Below are 19,893 nucleotides of genomic sequence, written 5' to 3'. Positions count from 1 at the left end.
GAGCCAGGGTGGCATCATTTTTCTAGGAAGATGTGTTTGTTATATAATTAGACAACTCTTTCGAAACAAGTCCAACCTCAAACAAATATGGAACTTGTCTACAACCTGATGTTCTAGAAAGCCAAACACAACTTCTTTAGTGCCTGCCACCAATCTCCTTAGGCAACCATAAATCTCATCGTGAGACCCTAGTACGATCAATGTGAGACCCTAGTTTTCCCATTCTACTTACTAGTTGTATTAGAAATTTCTCCTGCAGGGCAAGGGACACACAGAAAACAGCAGATGGGCTTCCCTTTTATAGCAGCTTTCCAGTAACCAAGCTGGCAAGCAGGGCTGCAGACTGATGGAGGGACCTAGAGAACAAGAAAAAAGCCAAAACAATAGGTGACATCACTGATCCTTAAGCAGGTTTCGAAAGAGGGTGGAAAAAAGGGAGAATCAGTTATATTCACAAAACATGGTGTTAGCAAACATAATTTTAAAAATGATTAAGAAATTATTGAAAGAGGATTTAGTATCAAGAGAAAAACGACGCTGAGGAAATAACCAACAGTGAAAAGTTGAATACAGAAATGTGGCCAACGTAAAATACAGTTCTTGTGTTTATACATTCTTTTACATATACTAGAGAAAAGGAATATAGATAGTCAGAAATGGATGTGGATGCACCACCCCATATTCATTTCTAAACATTGTGATTTAATAAGGTAAATGCCTTTCAGCCTACTACCCTCTTATGCTTTTCGGAGCTGATAATAGAGGAACAGAGGAACGCTACTACCAGCTGAAAGGTGTCTTTAAGTGTACAGTAATCCATACATTTTTACTTGACGAAGAAGACAAATAGGAAGTTGTGAGGGAATTCCCAGAAACTCCCATTGTGCACTATTACACCAGTGATCGCAATGGTCGCCTCATGACTGACCTCTATTTCAGCTACAATACCCGTACCACACTGGGAATGTTTAAATGAACATAACTTTTCTGAGTCAAAAGAAAGACGACTTCCCACCAGAACTTCACAAAATATCCATGGAAAACTAACCATCACCATTTATAACAATGTCAATATTTTGATTCAGTCCCTAGACTCCACTCTGTCACAACTTCTCCCCCTATTATTTAGAGTCCATTTGTCCCAAGGTCACCTGGAGCCAGATTTCGCTCTACCCACATCAACAGGTCTTCCCTCCAGCTCTCACTGTCCCTGACTTCTGACAGATCAACTTCTAAGCTCTCAACCCTACCACCAAAGAATAATGACCCCTTTACCAAAAAGAGACAAGAAAAACCCTGCATCCCACATGTTCCTCAAGTATCAGGCATACACCAAATGCAAGTGATGATGATGAAAGACCACTCACCGCCTCTTTCTTCATGCCACTGACATTGGGTGATCAATGTCTAAGAGAATTACCAAACATACTCCACTATGAGCTGCAATCCCTTTCTGATTAACTCGTACTCATGGTCAATAACTTTGCTACCATTGAATGCAGAATTATGTCACACATCTGAATCCCATTGGCCACTCTCCTTCGCAACTGCTAACTTACCTGCACAGTTCATCACAACAATTTCATCCCTCGAAACAATAGGGATCCAATACCCAGGAGAGAACTCCAAGGTCTTAGTACTAACTCCATTGAAGAACTTCTACTTTCATACAACACTGATATATTCTGTCCCTCAAGCTATGCTACAACTACTATCCCCTCAGAGACCAGATTTGTTCTGTGGAGAATATAGTGGGCCACACCTAAAAGTCACCTCCATTTTCAAATGGAGAATAACTAGCCTCACTAGAAGGGAAAGAGAGACTCACAGATACCACCCACTTTAATAAACTGTGGACATAATTCAGTATGCCACTTTTATGCTTTCTGTGTTTGAATTAAATGCTACTTTTACTAGAAAACACACAATTTGACTTGAAAATCAGTTGTTGCAGTTACCCTGCATATTTTGTGCATGCCTTGCAACTACATCCCCTAAACAGCCTTGGACTGCTAAATAAAAAAATCTGGATTCGTATGGCACGGCTAATCACCAGTGAGGGTATCCAGACCCTGAGAGTGCTGCTTCATGGGGGCTCAGTTGAAAAGCCAGGTCTTGAGTCCTTTTCTGAATTCCAGCAGGGAGGATGAGGTCTGTAGGTGAACTGGGAGGTAGCTCCAGGACGTTGCAGCAAGGTAGTAGAAGGGGCCTTCTCCATTGTTGCTGTGGCGAATGCAGGGGATGTGGGGGAGGCAGAGTGAGGCGGAGTTAGGCTGAATGCAGGTGTCTGAAGGGAAGGTGGACGTTTATTTGGTGGTTGATGTAAGCAAGTCCCTAGCTGTGGAGGGCTTTCTTGAACTGGCATCTCTTCTGAATGGGGAGACTGTGGAGCTTCTTGAGGTGGGGTGTGATAAGGGTATGTTTAGGGAGGTCAAGGATGATTCTGGTCACTGAGTTCTGGATAGTTTGCAATCTCATTAGGAGGTGTGAGGTGAGTACTACATAGAATGTGTTTCCGTAGTCAAGACGGCTGATGACAAGGGCTTTTGTGACGGTTGGTCTGGGGTCGATGGGGTGCCACTTGAAGACCTTACGTAGCATGTAGAGGGTAAGGAAACAAGCAGATGAGAGTGCATTGAGCTGTCTTTTCAGGGAAACAACCATTACAACGCAGTCATTACAGCGCATTACCTTTACAACGCAGATGTTACAACGCAACTGCCTTTACATCGCATGCCATCACAATGCATTTCATTACAACGCATGTCACTACAACGCATGACATTACAACGCATGCCATTACAACACATTATGAGGTAAGTAATGGAGATTGTTAAGTTTTATGGTGGGTATGGGTTTTGGGGTACTTGAGGATAGTATTTTTACCCCTACACTATCCAACACTTACCCTACTGTTGCACTCACTGGAGTGGGAATAGTAATTTTTACCCCTACACTATCCAACACTTACCCCACTGTTGCCCCAAAAGTATTATGCGTTGTAATGGTATGTGTTGAAATGGAAGGCATTGTAATGGTATGTGTTGCAATGATAGTTTCTGAAAATGTATTGTAATGGCATGCGTTGTAATGGTAGTTGCAAAGTAAAAACCACGTTGTAAAGGCATGCATTGTATTTGTTTGCGTTGTAACATCATATATTCATCTTTTCATTGTGAGTTTGTTGTCTAAGATGATGCCGAAGTTGCGAGCATGGTCAGTCAGAGTGGGTGAGGGTCCTAGTTCGTGGCGCCACCAGGCTCCATTACATGGGAAGGTGTTGTTCCCGAAGATCAGCACTTCTGGCTTGTCTGTGTTGAATTTTAGGTAGTTGTCTCTCATCGAGTCAGCAATGCTCTTCATGCACTTACGTAAGTTGGTCAGCATGTCTGAGGGTCTTCTGATAGCAAGAGGATGAGTTGGGTATCATCAATGTTGGATACAATGTTCAATCAATGCGGTCTGACGACGTAGGCCAGGGCAGTCATGTTAGTATTGAACACGGTAGGGCTGAGGGACAAACCTTGAGGGATTTCACAGATGGTGTTCTTGGGATCCGAGGTGAAGGGAGGAAGGTGGATACTTTGGGTTCTTCCGGTGAGGAAGGAGGCGATCCACTTGAGGGCACCTCCTTGGATTCCAATGTTGTGAAGCCTTTTGATCAGGGTGTTGTGTTGAATGCTGATGAAAGGCCAAGGAGACTAAGGACAGCCATTTTTTCTTGTTCAAGGAGGGATCTGATGCTTCAGTGTTGCAGACAAAGAGGTAGTGCAGGAAGTTAACAATGTCCTACTGTGGATTGGGGAGCGGTGCGGCAGCAGTTGTTGTTGCAGGGTCCTGGGTCCAGACTTGGAGCTCGGCAGCGGTGTATCTTCAGGTGGTGGTAGAGCCAGGGTAACTGGCATTGGGCGTTGTCCAGACACAGACAGGCACAGATGGGCTTTCCTTTGACATGCAAGTGGCACGCAGGCTGTATGCATCAGTGCTCCAGCCTCTGAAATAGTCCTGGGAGTAGCTGGCAGGAGGCGAGAAGCAGGAGGGGCAGCACAAACACTACAATAACAACAAAACAGAAAGTTTAACAACAGTAGCGCTGTAATACAATTAAAACCAAAAAATAAAGTTTACAACAGTTGAATTGAAAGGACAGGCATTGCAAAAGACAAGCAATACCTCAGCAGTGGAGGAGCAGACCAAGAGGCCGAGAAGCTACTCACTGGATCTGCGCTGCAGCCTCCATAAGTACTCTTGGGAGGTGGGAGGGGTTGCAGGAAGTGGGAAGTGGGAGGGAAGGAGCAGGAGAATAATAACATGGGCGGGAGCAGCACAAGCACAACAATAACAAAAAAACTGAATTTTAACTACAGTAGCGCAGAGATACAATGAAAACCAAAAGGTTAAAACAGTTGAATTGAAAGAGCAGGCTGCATCAAAGACGAGTGATACCTCAGCTGCTGAGGAGCAGACCAATAGGTTGAGGAGCTGCTTGCTGGAGCTGCACAGCAGCCTCTAGAAGCAGTCCTGGGAAGTGGGTCTGTCAGGAGCTGGGAAGCAGGAGGGAAGGAGTGGGAGACAAACAGAGGGAGCAGCGCAAACACTACAATAACAACAAAACAGAAAGTTTAACAACAGTAGTGGAGAAATACATTGAAAACCAAAAGATTAAGGTTACAACAGGTGAATTCAAAGAACGGGCACTGTAAAAGACGAGCGATACCTCAGCAGCAGGGAAGCAGACCAAGAGGTCAAGGAATTGCTCGACCTGCATTACCACTGAGACAAGAACCATGGTAGGTCGGGCACCGGGACATCAATAGTGAAAGGCCACAGCTTCGATAGTTGGAGCCAGTAGCCCATCCTTGCTCCGTGGCCCTCTGACAGGGGTTCTGACAAAGATATAGTCAAGGAAACAAGGTAGATAAACATTACACTAGAAGTTATTAATGTGAGCCCTGGGTGAAATCTTAATTATGCTGGAGTAATTTGGATAGTATTGTATTACCCCTTTGACATGAAATGATTGAATGCTTTTTAGATTACATCCCTTCACTTAAATAAGAGTAATTTGGCATAAACATCCTACTGCAGGGGCACAAGAACAACAAACGTATCGAGCAGGAGTGGCTGCTGGCTGCTGCCGTTCGTGTTCAGTTGCAATTAGCACTATTTTCCTAGCACAAACGGCACCCTCTTGCCCATTTTGGAAACCGTTTTGGAAAATATTGCTAAATGCTGGGTTATGCGCCTTGTATAGTTTCATGTCATTTCACATACATTTTGATGAAATTTTGCATATTTGCATGACAGCAAATTAGGCGAGTTACTCCCATCCCAAATTATTATCAAGGTTAAGGTACCCTACATTTTTGGGCAATTTGCCCACTAGGAGGTGTTGGTAATACCTTTCCTGCAGGCACACATTTGTAAAAGGGAAGGTATTTGCTTCTCTACCTAAAGCCCAACATCTCTCCGAATGAGTAGATTGGCCTTCGGTTGAATGAGGGATGTTGGACATTAGATGCAGAAAAATAAGGGATTCGTGAGCCATCAGCAAATGAAAATACAAGAGAGATTTTGATGTTTTTTAGGTATAGGGTCTGATTTAGAATTTTGGGGTTGTAGGGTACTGCGTCACAGTCGCGGCAGAGTACACTGGGCTCCAAACCCTTGGTCTGCTGGTTCTATGCTGAGTGACGTGGAGCCCTTCTGGCTCTGCAAATGGAAAGCCAACTTCAATAGCCCGTCACAGTAGGAGCTTTAGGAGTTAGGACATCAGATCGTCTACCTTGCCCTATTAAATGTGGAGGGTCCAATGTCTTATTTTTTTCTGTCTGTCACATCATAAAAAGAAAAATGACCCCAGTACCCTGAGAGAAACCTTCCAGGGAGTAGGCCAGGTTTTTTTAAAAAGCAATCTCCCACTTTGGGGGTTCATATGTGAAAAAACACAAACATTTGGTGCACATCTGCGTAAAAGATGGCAGTCGTGCACCAAACGTTTCATGCTTTCAAAGGCACAGTCATAGTGCAGTGTCACTGAAGGCACAGGGATCACCCCGCAACTCGTGATGAGGTTGTCGTTTGGCTGGCGAGGCAGAGAAATGAGCTCCACTACCCTGACAAATGGCAGGCCACACACCAACATCAAAATCAGGCCCTTAGGGTTAACATTTACATGACATCCTGCATAAGAAAAGGTGTTGGGATCCATGCAAGCCATTCCACCCTGGCTCTCGCTGGCCATTTAAGTTTTACAAATGCCCAAGGTTGGCAGGGTGCCTTGGTTGCTGATTGATCCCAGGTTCAAGTGTTGCAGCCATACTTCATGAAAAGAGAGAGGAAATTGATGTTTCTGCGTGGTTTTCCTGCTTGCAGGAAGGGGAGTAACACAAGCCTCTGCAGCCCCTGTGGTGTAGGGGGCCCCACCCCTCCAGAGGACCCCCATTTATGCCAAAGTCAATGAATATCTTTGAGATACGCGAGACTCATGGGCCCTCATGGGATTCTGCAGGGGATCCCCTCATTTTATGTTACACCACTGCTTTCAGGTTAAAACAGCATGCTTAGATCCATGTGACCTACAATACCTTCACTTACCCTGGGTCTGTACATTACAGAAATGACCAAGGCTGAGGGATTTCCTGGATGCTAGATGACCTAATGCTTGAATGCTGCAGCAACCCTCCTCCCTCCCATGACAAATGAAAGATAATTAGTATTTTTAGTTTTGGTGTTCACATGGCATTATTCTTTAGGCTGTGTGCTGAGATGTAAGGAAGCCATATCACTCTGGGCTTCTTTTGGGGGCATATTATCAAGCACGGCGTTAAAATTATCGCCGCTTTAGCGGCAGAAAACTGGCGCTAAAGCGGCGATAATGGGCTTGATAATATGCTGCAGAGAATTCCAATAGAAGGCCATGTTGACACCAGAACATAGGCTTCTATTGGAATTCTCAAGGGCATATAATCAAGCCCATTATCTGCTGGCTGACCCCAGGCCCACATTTTGTAACCATACCCTATGGAAACAGAAAGAAAATTGTGTGGTTAGGCATAGATTTTATATTTACAGGGCAGTCTGCATAAGACAACATGCTGGGATCCATGTAAGGCACAGAACCCTGGATTTCCTTTGGTCTCAAAATTTCAGGAATGCCCAGGATAGGTCGGATTCCCTGGGTGCCGGCCTATCTAGTGCCCAAATACTGCAGAGATTCTCAATGGAAAGTAAAGGGGAATTGGGTGCTTTAGGCATAGTATTCAAAGAACATTCTATGGACGTCTGTGTGCAAGGATGCATTCATGCCACACCAACTGGATTTTCCTATGTCTCTAATTTTCAGAAATGTACAGGCCTTTTAGGTTTGACTGGGTGCCAGACATCCACAGACCCAAATGTTGTCACCATTCCCATGGTATAGAGAGGAAGTAGGGTGCTCTTGTTTAAGGTTCACAGGGCATCTTTGGTAAAACGACATGCTGGAATCCATGGAAGTCCAACAACCTTCAAATTTATTTCAGGTCTCCAGGTTTAAGAAACTGCCATGGTTATTAGGGCTGGCTGGGTGCTGGCCGACCAAATGCCTAAATATTTCTGTGAATCTCCATAGCAAGTCAAAGAAAATGTGGTGCTTTTAACCTTAGTTTTGGTATTCTAAGGGCTTAATGGGTGAGACACTTAGCTTGAATACATGTTCACCACACCATTCTGGCTTTCCCTCTATCTTTAATTTTCAGAAATGCCTAGGCTTGATAGGGTTTACTGGCTGGTGGCTGACCTAGATGCTGTGGCCATCCACCATGAAAAAGAAAGGAAATTGGGTACTTTTAGGTACAGTTTTGGCATTCGAAGGGCATTCTGAGCAAGACGATTTTCTGGGATCCATTCAAAATACACCTCCATAGATGCCGCTGAGCCTTACATTTTCATAAATGTCCATAGTTGGTAGGCTTCCCTGGGCGCCAGCCTGTCTAGGAAGCTGATGCTGCAGCGATTTACCATGTCCAATGAGAGGAAATTGGGTCTTTTTAAGCATAGATATGGCATTTCCAGAGTATTCTGGATATGAAAGCATGCTGGAATGCACACAAACCAAATCACCCTGAAATCCCCTGGGTGTCTCTTTTTTAGAAATGACCCGGTTTTATAGGGTTCCCTGGTTGCTGGCTAATCGTAGGCCCAAATGTTGAGGCTATCCCCATCAAAAGAGGGAGACTTTTCTTGCAATGCATTCTGGGTAAGATGAAGTGCTGGAATCCATGGAAGCCACATGACAGTGGATTCCCCTGGGTTGTAAGGATTCAGAAATTCCAAGAGTTGGTTGATTGTTTGTGTGATGGCCAATCTATTGTCTTAAATTCAGCAATTCCATTTGGCAAATAAAGGGAAATTAGGTTGTTTAGTCATAGTTATGAGATTCACATGGCATTATGGGTAAGACAGTTTGATGGGATGCATGCAAGCCACAACACCCTGGATTTCCCAAAGCTTCTAGTTTCAGAAATGCCCAGGTTTGGTTACGTTCCCTGGACAACAGCCAACGCAGAGCCTAAAAAATATACTCCTAACCATTTTGCAGAAAGGCCTTCTGGGCCCTTGGGGAGAAGGTGGTGCCTTGAAGCCAATAATGGCTCCCCGTCCCATGCATAACAAAAAAGCCCCTGATTGGATCAGATAGGGGATAAAGTCCTCAATTTTCCTCACAGGGGAGCAGAAAGACTGTGTTTCTCAAGGGTGGAAGGTGCAGCCTGATGCCCATCCCCCCATATATATTAACAAACAGATAATCACGTGATCTCTGGTGTGTGGTGGTGCATTCTACCACCTACTTTCTATGTAGCAGATTGGGGGTAAGCTCTTCAATCTGCCTCCCGGGGGCAGAAAGATAACAATGGCTCCTGGCATTGAAGACTGGCACCTGATGACAGCACAGCTCCAACACATACATAATAAGAATGTTAATCATGTAATCCTTGATATCTGGTGATGATCTCTGAAACCCTTTGTAAGGGATGCATCCCAATTCCAACACCATACATAATAAATTAAGTAATTCCTGGTCTCTAGTGGTGCTTTTGTCTCCTGGCTGAGTAGATTCAGAAGTTGCGGTGGGGTAGGAGGTAAATGCACCAAATTTGCCTCTCTAGGGTCCAGCAAGCATAACTAGACATGGTGGATGGGAGGGCAGCCCAATGCCAGATGAGTCGGCCCACCATACTACCCCATTCCATTTTATAAATGAATTTGTTTTTGTAATGTCTAGTGAACATTCTGTCCCCATGGGTGTAGGCAAATTTAAGGCAAGGCCTCAAATCTGACATCTTGTGTGGGAAGAACATCTATCTTGACCCTTTGAGGGACAGCCTGATTCCAGAGAGGCTAGCCCCAAAACCCATGTTTTAATTATTTTTCCTGATTACGTTTGAGCTTTCCTTCCTTGTGGGATAGGTCGATTGAGGGCAATTCGCCAAATTTGACCCTCCACAAGTACAGAAATCTGCTGGGAACTAGGGGGCAGGTGGACAGCCCCTTGGAGATGGGACAGTCCCACATGCAATTCCTTTTTGTAATTATTTGTAATTATTTGTCTTCATGCCTAATGAATGTTCTGCCATTTTGTGGTGGGCAGTATAGAGGAATGTACCCCAATCTGCCCATCATATAGGGGAAAGATGTCGGCAACAATCATCATAAAAAACAAAAAGCTTTAGACTGCAGGGAAAGCTTTTCCTTGCAGTTGGAAGTAGTTCTTCAGAGAGATTCCCAGCCCATGATGCTACATCGTTACAGAGTCCATGGATCTCAACTTGGACAAGGCTTTATCAGACAGGAACTAGTTCAACCTCCAGAAGTCAGCCTCTCACCCCATGCTCCTCTCTTCAAAGTACATTGGACTTGACACATTGCCCCATTCGTCACAAATCAACATCTTCTCATACCTGAGCGCCCCCAGTGGTCCAGTGGATGGAAGTCATGTTAATGGTAAGCGTATGTCCATCAGGGGCACTGGAATCATATGTGCCTACTGTCACATACTGGAGAGCACCTGCGGGGTTCTCTTGCCAATTGACAATATCGTACCAAGCGGGCACTTCACCATTCTCGTTGAAAAATAATTTCACTCCTACTTCACTTGGGACACGCAAGGTCTTGATGTAGTAGAGAAGCTGAATAGGAGACAAATATTTAAAATGACAAAGATCATGCATTCTACATTAACATTTTATTTCCCCAAAACATAATGTAATACATTTCCTAAAAGTCCAATTTCTTTTTTCAACTCAGACCCTAGCTCATCAAAAGCATTAACCATGTTGATATTTTCACTGGGAGTACATTGGGCCAGTCTCAAATTCAGATAACGGAGAGCCAACACCTGAAATAGGTACCTTGCACAAGGACTCTACCAGCATGCTATCACAACAAAGGGGAAGAACTGTCATGATACCGTCCTCTAACATCATGGCAACCATAATTTCCAGCATTTCTTACGCTCCAAATTCTTAAAGGAGCTACACGGCTTCTACAAATGTAACTCGCCCATCTTCTTGAATCCAGCACATCTTTTTCATGCAGAACTATCCTGACAAGTGTAAAGCCTCATCGAATGAACTGCTGCTATTATCTGGACTATGCACTAGCACTTTGCCTCAAATTCAGATGCTTCCCTGCACTTTTAATCTGATGTTCCTTTTATTTGCCTGTAAAGCATTACCATTACCATGGCTGTTTTCTGTTCCAGGGACCTTTTTTCTACCTTGGCCGATTAACCTAGTTTGTTTGTGACAACTTAAAGCTATTGTCTGGTTCCCACAATAGCACTTTGCTGTGAATTTATATTCCTCATCACCTACTATTTTAATCTGAGGCAGTTTTGAAGGCCTGTAACGTATTAAAATTGCCCGGGTTGTCTTATTTGTAGTACTGACTCCCAACATCTACCTTCCAATGCTTCTGCTTCTTGCCTGGCAGAGCTAAGAGTGTGAATTTAAATGTTGCCAGTGAATTGCTTACAAAGAAACACCTGTACCAATGTAACACGTTTTGCACTTTGCACAATTTTGCCAGACGAATTCTCCTACTAAAGGTTTCTTTCCCTGCCTTTTGTCCAGCAAAACCTACTTTTTCAATTGGTAGGTAGCTATGTTTAGGTTTATTGTATCAAAAGAAAATCAAATATAATATTATAATAATAAAATATTGTTAAATACCGTTAACTAGACTTACCCAAAAATATAACGCTATATCTTGTTATACCTTTATTAGTTATTTCTGTCATTTCTTTAATTTTACATCTTGAACTTCTCCAGACGTGAGTTGGGTCATATTACACTGTAAATGTTAATATGGATATCAATGCGTTTATCGACCAAAATGAACCATCATCCTGATTAATAGAATCACCCTTCCTGACCTCCACATCTACCTCGACACGCAAGTATGTAGTCAGGCAGACCCTGGGAACTAGGCCCGGGAATACTGATGATGGGTCACAGGTGGGAGGGTGCATAGCTGGCAAGGAAACAGTTCACTGGCAAAATATAGTCAAAAAACATCTACATACAAAAATATCGAATTAAAAAATATCGACTCTATACTTATAATAAAAATGACAAAAATGTCAAAAGAATATAGTTTTCACTAATATAGTTATCTAAAATATTGATTTTTAAATATATATAAATTGTAGTAATAAACATTAATTAAATTAAATATTAATACTAATGTAATGAAAATAAAATATATTTAATAAATGTTTTGAAAAATATAACAATTAATTATTTTAAAATGAAAACAAAAATATATATAAATAGAAATATTTTTAGTTACATTTATCTAATTAAAAAAAAATAACAGAATTAATATTTTTAATTTATATTATTTTTAAATATTTCTTTAAATGTAATAACATGGAAAATGCATATAAATACCTATATCCAAAAACATAAAATATAAAAAAATAAACCATTTTATTTGCAAATGAAATATTAAAAATATTAATAATTATAAATATTATAATTTAAATAACCATGTTAATACAGGTTTAAACAATATAAAGTAAGCTACAAAAAGTTACCATTCATACGTATACTATACGCACTACAACTTATAAATAGTAGACAAAGTTTCAAGCTACAGTCAATGCAACAGTAGGCAAAGTGTCGGATGTCGGATGGGTAACATTTCCTATTCCTACTCCAGTCAGTGCAACAGTAGGGAAAATGATGGATTGCAGAGGGGAAACATTATGGTGCCGATCACGATCCGGTAAAAAACGGGTACGAACCGTCGGACGGAGCATATTCTCCGTCCGACGCATACCCGGTCGTCAAAATATACAAACATGGAATTACGATTCGCATGGAAACACCATTTCCGTACGAATCGTACAAAACCCCGACCGACAAAAATAAACATACAAATGTGATCCGGGAAAGCGCCGACGTGACGTCGGGACGCACGCAGCCTGCCATTCACGAACCAGGAATCACGATTCGCACCGACGTCATCCCGCACGGTGAATATTTTCCGGCTGCCAAAAACTGCCGGGAAATCAGGACGACGCGAACAAGGAGTACCTGTACGCGACGGACAGACATGGACCCGAACCTACGTGTCATCCCTGCCCTCATAGCAGTCGACCTCCTCTACAGGTTCGGACGCAGACGTCGCAGAAGGTCAGAACAACAAAGGGAGGGGGGAAAGGGGGGGGCAGGACCAGGGGCAGGCCACCAAACCCCCACCAAAGTCACACAGCACACATGCCCTGGACATACCTGACCCCCAGGCCCTGGTCACTACGAGGGGGTGGGGGCGTGTCCAGCAAAGCCAGCGTCCGCCACAACGGAAGTGCTTGACGACGCAAACCGGCAACACAACAATACAGGTACGTCCCGTACCCACGGCTTAAGAGCGTGGGTACGAGTCGTACCACGCCCACACCTACGTCATCCCAACAATGGCGGGACGGCTGTACCCACGTGGCAAAGGCCTGGGTACGGCCCGCACAAGCATCACATAGCGTGGGGATGCATATGTACGGACCGTACCCCCACCCCCGTATGCATGGAGCGTACCCCCACCCCAACAGTGAAAGTACGACTCGTACCCTCACCCGCGTATGCATGGAGCGTACCCCCACCCCAACAGTGCAAGTACGACCCGTACCCTCACCCGCAGACGTATGGAGCGTACCCCCACCCCAACAGTGTAAGTACGAGCCGTACCCTCACCCGCGGACGTATGGAGCGTACCCCCACCCCAACAGTGTAAGTACGACCCGTACCCTCACCCGCGTATGCATGGAGCGTACCCCCACCCCAACAGTGCAAGTACGACCCGTACCCTCACCCGCGGACGTATGGAGCGTACCCCCACCACAACAGTGTAAGTACGATCCGTACCCTCACCCGCGGACGTATGGAGCGTACCCCCACCCCAACACTGTAAGTACGACCCGTACCCTCACCCGCGGACGTATGGAGTGTACCCCCCACCCCAACAGTGTAAGTACGATCCGTACCCTCACCCGCGGACGTATGGAGCGTACCCCCCACCCCAACAGTGTAAGTACGACCCGTACCTCACCCGCGGACATATGGAGCGTACCCCACCCCAACAGTGTAAGTACGACCCGTACCCTCACCCGCGTATGCATGGAGCGTACCCCCACCCCAACAGTGCAAGTACGACCCGTACCCTCACCCGCGGACGTATGGAGCGTACCCCCACCCCAACAGTGTAAGTACGACCCGTACCCTCACCCGCGTATGCATGGAGCGTACCCCCACCCCAACAGTGCAAGTACGACCCGTACCCTCACCCGCAGACGTATGGAGCGTACCCCCACCAGTGTAAGTACGACCCGTTCCCCCACCTCGTATGCATGGAGCGAACCCACACCCGTGTATGTTCTAAGTGTACATATCGTGAAATAGGAGGGGTGGGTGCAGAGTCCTCCCAGCAGTGCCCAGACACAGGAGGGGTGGGTGCAGAGTCCTCCCAGCAGTGCCCAGACACAGGAGGAGTGGGTGCAGAGTCCTCCCAGCAGTGCCCAGAGACAGGAGGGGTGTGTGCAGAGTCCTCCCAGCAGTGCCCAAAGACAGGAGGGGTGTGTGCAGAGTCCTCCCAGCAGTGCCCAGACACAGGAGGGGTGGGTGCAGAGTCCTCCCAGCAGTGCCCAGACACAGGAGGGGTGTGTGCAGAGTCCTCCCAGCAGTGCCCAGACACAGGAGGGGTGGGTGCAGAGTCCTCCCAGCAGTGCCCAGACACAGGAGGGGTGGGTGCCTATCACTCCCAGCAGTGCCCAGACATAGGAGGGGTGGGTGCAGAGTCCTCCCAGCAGTGCCCAGAGACAGGAGGGGTGGGTGCAGAGTCCTCCCAGCAGTGCCCAGACACAGGAGGGGTGGGTGCCTATCACTCCCAGCAGTGCCCAGACATAGGAGGGGTGGGTGCAGAGTCCTCCCAGCAGTGCCCAGAGACAGGAGGGGTGTGTGCAGAGTCCTCCCAGCAGTGCAGAGACAGGAGGGGTGTGTGCAGAGTCCTCCCAGCAGTGCCCAGACACAGGAGGGGTGGGTGTAGAGTCCTCCCAGCAGTGCCCAGACACAGGAGGGGTGGGTGCAGAGTCCTCCAGGCAGTGCCCAGAGACAGGAGGGGTGGGTGCCTTTCACTCCCAGCAGTGCCCAGACATAGGAGGGGTGGGTGCAGAGTCCTCCCAGCAGTGCCCAGAGACAGGAGGGGTGTGTGCAGAGTCCTCCCAGCAGTGCACAGAGACAGGAGGGGTGTGCGCAGAGTCCTCCCAGCAGTGCCCAGACACAGGAGGGGTGGGTGCAGAGTCCTCCCAGCAGTGCCCAGACACAGGAGGGGTGGGTGCAGAGTCCTCCCAGCAGTGCCCAGAGACAGGAGGGGTGGGTGCCTATCACTCCCAGCAGTGCCCAGACATAGGAGGGGTGGGTGCAGAGTCCTCCCAGCAGTGCCCAGAGACAGGAGGGGTGTGTGCAGAGTCCTCCCAGCAGTGCACAGAGACAGGAGGGGTGTGTGCAGAGTCCTCCCAGCAGTGCCCAGACACAGGAGGGGTGGGTGCAGAGTCCTCCCAGCAGTGCCCAGAGACAGGAGGGGTGGGTGCAGAGTCCTCCCAGCAGTGCCCAGACACAGGAGGGGTGGGTGCCTATCACTCCCAGCAGTGCCCAGACATAGGAGGGGTGGGTGCAGAGTCCTCCCAGCAGTGCCCAGACACAGGAGGGGTGTGGGCAGAGTCCTCCCAGCAGTGCCCAGAGACAGGAGGGGTGGGTGCAGAGTCCTCCCAGCAGTGCCCAGACACAGGAGGGGTGGGTGCCTATCACTCCCAGCAGTGCCCAGACATAGGAGGGGTGGGTGCAGAGTCCTCCCAGCAGTGCCCAGAGACAGGAGGGGTGGGTGCAGAGTCCTCCCAGCAGTGCCCAGACACAGAAGGGGTGGGTGCCTATCACTCCCAGCAGTGCCCAGACATAGGAGGGGTGGGTGCAGAGGGGGAACAACCTTTACAACGCAACTTTTACAACGCACTACCATTACAACGCATTTTTTACAACGCATAATCCATTACAACGCATGACATTACAACGCATGACACTACAACGCATTTTTAAAAACTACCTTTACAACGCATTCCATTACAACGCATACTACCATTACAACGCATACCATTACAACGCATAATATTACACTATACTATCCAACACTTACCCTACTGATGCACCCACTGGAGTTAGAATAGTAATTTTTACCCCTATACTATCCAACACTTACCCTACTGATGCACCCCCTGGAGTTAGAATAGTAATTTTTACCCCTATACTATCCAACACTTACCCTACTGATGCACCCCCTGGAGTTAGAATAGTAATTTTTACCCCTATACTATCCAACACTTACCCTACTGATGCACCCCCTGGAGTTAGAATAGTAATTTTTACCCCTATACTATCCAACACTTACCCTACTGATGCACCCCCTGGAGTTAGAATAGTAATTTTTACCCCTATACTATCCAACACTTACCCTACTGATGCACCCCCTGGAGTTAGAATAGTAATTTTTACCCCTATACTATCCAACACTTACCCTACTGATGCACCCCCTGGAGTTAGAATAGTAATTTTTACCCCTATACTATCCAACACTTACCCTACTGATGCACCCCCTGGAGTTAGAATAGTAATTTTTACCCCTATACTATCCAACACTTACCCTACTGATGCACCCCCTGGAGTTAGAATAGTAATTTTTACCCCTATAGTATCCAACACTTACCCTACTGATGCACCCCCTGGAGTTAGAATAGTAATTTTTACCCCTATACTATCCAACACTTACCCTACTGATGCACCCCCTGGAGTTAGAATAGTAATTTTTACCCCTACACTATCCAACACTTACCCTACTGTTGCACCCCCTGGAGTTAGAATAGTAATTTTTACCCCTACACTATCCAACACTTACCTTACTGTTGCACCCCCTGGAGTTAGAATAGTAATTTTTACCCCTATACTATCTAATACTTACCTTAAATGTAATTTAATATTATGCGTTGTAATGGTATGCGTTGTAAAGGTAGTATGCGTTGTAATGGTAATGCGTTGTAAAGGTATTTTTTAAAAATGCGTTGTAGTGTCCTGCGTTGTAAAGTCATGCGTTGTAATGGATTATGCGTTGTAAAAAATGCGTTGTAAGTGCATGCGTTGTAAAAGTGTGCGTTGTAACGTCATACATCCGGTGCAGAGTCCTCCCAGCAATGCCCAGAGACAGGAGGGGTGTGTGCAGAGTCCTCCCAGCAGTGCACAGAGACAGGAGGGGTGTGTGCAGAGTCCTCCCAGCAGTGCACAGAGAAAGGAGGGGTGTGTGCAGAGTCCTCCCAGCAGTGCCCAGAGACAGGAGGGGTGGGTGCAGAGTCCTCCCAGCAGTGCCCAGACACAGGAGGGGTGGGTGCAGAGTCCTCCCAGCAGTGCCCAGAGACAGGAGGGGTGGGTGCCTATCACTCCCAGCAGTGCCCAGACATAGGAGGGGTGGGTGCAGAGTCCTCCCAGCAGTGCCCAGAGACAGGAGTGGTGTGTGCAGAGTCCTCCCAGCAGTGCACAGAGACAGGAGGGGTGTGTGCAGAGTCCTCCCAGCAGTGCCCAGAGACAGGAGGGGTGGGTGCAGAGTCCTCCCAGCAGTGCCCAGAGACAGGAGGGGTGGGTGGAGACCTCCCAGCAGTGCCCAGACACAGGAGGGGTGGGTGCCTATCACTCCCAGCAGTGCCCAGACATAGGAGGGGTGGGTGCAGAGTCCTCCAAGCAGTGCCCAGACACAGGAGGGGTGTGTGCAAAGTCCTCCCAGCAGTGCCCAGAGACAGGAGGGGTGGGTGCAGAGTCCTCCCAGCAGTGCCCAGACACAGGAGGGGTGGGTGCCTATCACTCCCCGCAGTGCCCAGACATAGGAGGGGTGGGTGCAGAGTCCTCCCAGCAGTGCCCAGAGACAGGAGGGGTGGGTGCAGAGTCCTCCCAGCAGTGCCCAAACACAGGAGGGGTGGGTGCCTATCACTCCCAGCAGTGCCCAGACATAGGAGGGGTGGGTGCAGAGTCCTCCCAGCAGTGCCCAGAGACAGGAGGGTGTGTGCAGAGTCCTCCCAGCAGTGCACAGAGACAGGAGGGGTGTGTGCAGAGTCCTCCCAGCAGTGCCCAGAGACAGGAGGGGTGTGTGCAGAGTCCTCCCAGCAGTGCCCAGACACAGGAGGGGTGGGTGCAGAGTCCTCCCAGCAGTGCCCAGACACAGGAGGGGTGGGTGCAGAGTCCTCCCAGCAGTGCCCAGAGACAGGAGGGGTGGGTGCCTATCACTCCCAGCAGTGCCCAGACATAGGAGGGGTGGGTGCAGAGTCCTCCCAGCAGTGCCCAGAGACAGGAGGGGTGTGTGCAGAGTCCTCCCAGCAGTGCACAGAGACAGGAGGGGTGTGTGCAGAGTCCTCCCAGCAGTGCCCAGAGACAGGAGGGGTGTGTGCAGAGTCCTCCCAGCAGTGCCCAGACACAGGAGGGGTGGGTGCAGAGTCCTCCCAGCAGTGCCCAGAAACAGGAGGGGTGGGTGCAGAGTCCTCCCAGCAGTGCCCAGAGACAGGAGGGGTGGGTGCCTATCACTCCCAGCAGTGCCCAGACATAGGAGGGGTGGGTGCAGAGTCCTCCCAGCAGTGCCCAGAGACAGGAGGGGTGTGTGCAGAGTCCTCCCAGCAGTGCACAGAGACAGGAGGGGTGTGTGCAGAGTCCTCCCAGCAGTGCCCAGACACAGGAGGGGTGGGTGCAGAGTCCTCCCAGCAGTGCCCAGAGACAGGAGGGGTGGGTGCAGAGTCCTCCCAGCAGTGCCCAGACACAGGAGGGGTGGGTGCCTATCACTCCCAGCAGTGCCCAGACTTAGGAGGGGTGGGTGCAGAGTCCTCCCAGCAGTGCCTAGAGACAGGAGGGGTGTGTGCAGAGTCCTCCCAGCAGTGCACAGAGACAGGAGGGGTGTTTGCAGAGTCCTCCCAGCAGTGCCCAGACACAGGAGGGGTGGGTGCAGAGTCCTCCCAGCAGTGCCCAGACACAGGAGGGGTGGGTGCAGAGGCCCCCAGCATTGCCCATGGACAAAAATAAGGGTGGAGTACCCACAGATCCAATTGCCACAATTGTCAGTCAGGTGCACAAAGACCCTGCAGTACATGTAACACATGTGTGCGAGGCTTGGAGTACACACATGCATACAGCCTAAAAGGGAACATGTCCACATGAAGTCATGTCAACAGACTACATACACAAGTACAGTGATCACCAAGGATGCCACGAATGATGCAGGTGGAGACATCGCTCTGCATGCATGGCCAAAGGGGTCCATCCCACACCCAGCTAATGTAGACACAGCTCAGCGCTAAATATTGGGAACACCCTGCAGGGAAGATGTCAGGAACACAGAGGAAGGAATACACCTTGGGACAATTTCACCATGCAGTAACTGCTTACATGAACAGAGAAACCTAGCTAACACCTTGTGATGGCACACAGATACCAGGGTACCCCCTATGACCAGCACACTACTACATTTCCCACACACCCAACACATGATCACCACCCAAAATCATGTAGCAGTCCCACCAACAGCAACACCACAAAAGCAGTAGTGTTCTAAGGAAAAAAAAAAGGCTTTATTCAACATTTCCAAATAATGTGTGTGTGGATCAAGTTCAATATTTACAAAGCCCATAGGGCAGTCCATGAGTCACAGCTGGATGGGGGACACAGTGGGACGCGTGTCCCCTAGCTTGCCTGCACAGTCTGACTCCTTCGTCTTCCACAGCGGGGAGGGCATCATGTGGGGGGAAGGACCAGGCACCGCAGGGACATGAGGGCGAAGGGTAGGCGTCGTGGGTGCAGGGATGGAGACTCCACCACAGGGGGTGGGGCAGGGCCAAAGGCGGAGGCCAGGATGTCGCTGCACACCTTAGCAAGGTCCTCCAGCGTCTCCCCTGCACCCGAAGGAACCACAGGCCCCAAGGAGGGGGGGGGCGGAGGGATGGGTCGCAGCGCCACTGGGGGAGGGTGTGGACAAGGGGGGGACTCAACCACCCTGACCGGGGACTCCCTTGACCGCTTGCGGGGTGGTGTCACAGTGGGGCTCAGGGACAGAGCGGCCATGAATGAGTCCTTGCCGGATATGTGGCCAGGAGAGCTGAGGGGAGGGGATTTGGAGGGAGTGGATTGGGTGGAATGCGGACTCCCACTCTGGCTGCATGACTTACGTTTGTCCCCCGACCCAGTGGGTGTGCCTACTTCACCCTGTGTGTGCGTGCCAGGAGGTGTGCGTATGACCTTCCCTGCTGGTGTGGTGCCTGTGTCTGTTGTGGTGGGTGCATGC

General features: G+C 48.3%; 1 protein-coding gene across 1 annotated transcript in view; it reads right to left on the bottom strand.

The window, feature by feature from the left end:
* Positions 1-19,893, bottom strand: part of LOC146782701 (extracellular calcium-sensing receptor-like) — a 112,868-nt gene that overhangs the window by 2,044 nt on the left and 90,931 nt on the right. Inside the window, exons 3-4 of the mRNA XM_085637191.1 lie at positions 9,942-10,169; positions 233-356 (exon numbers count right to left, since the gene is read on the bottom strand). Coding sequence (XP_085493317.1) covers positions 233-356; positions 9,942-10,169 — 352 coding nt within the window. The remainder of the gene's footprint in view (positions 1-232; positions 357-9,941; positions 10,170-19,893) is intronic.

This window comes from Triturus cristatus, chromosome 12 (assembly GCF_964204655.1).
Source record: "Triturus cristatus chromosome 12, aTriCri1.1, whole genome shotgun sequence".
NCBI classification, from domain to species: domain Eukaryota; kingdom Metazoa; phylum Chordata; class Amphibia; order Caudata; family Salamandridae; genus Triturus; species Triturus cristatus.
The sequence above is the reverse complement of the archived record's forward strand: the minus strand, read 5'-3'. Positions and strand labels throughout refer to the sequence as shown.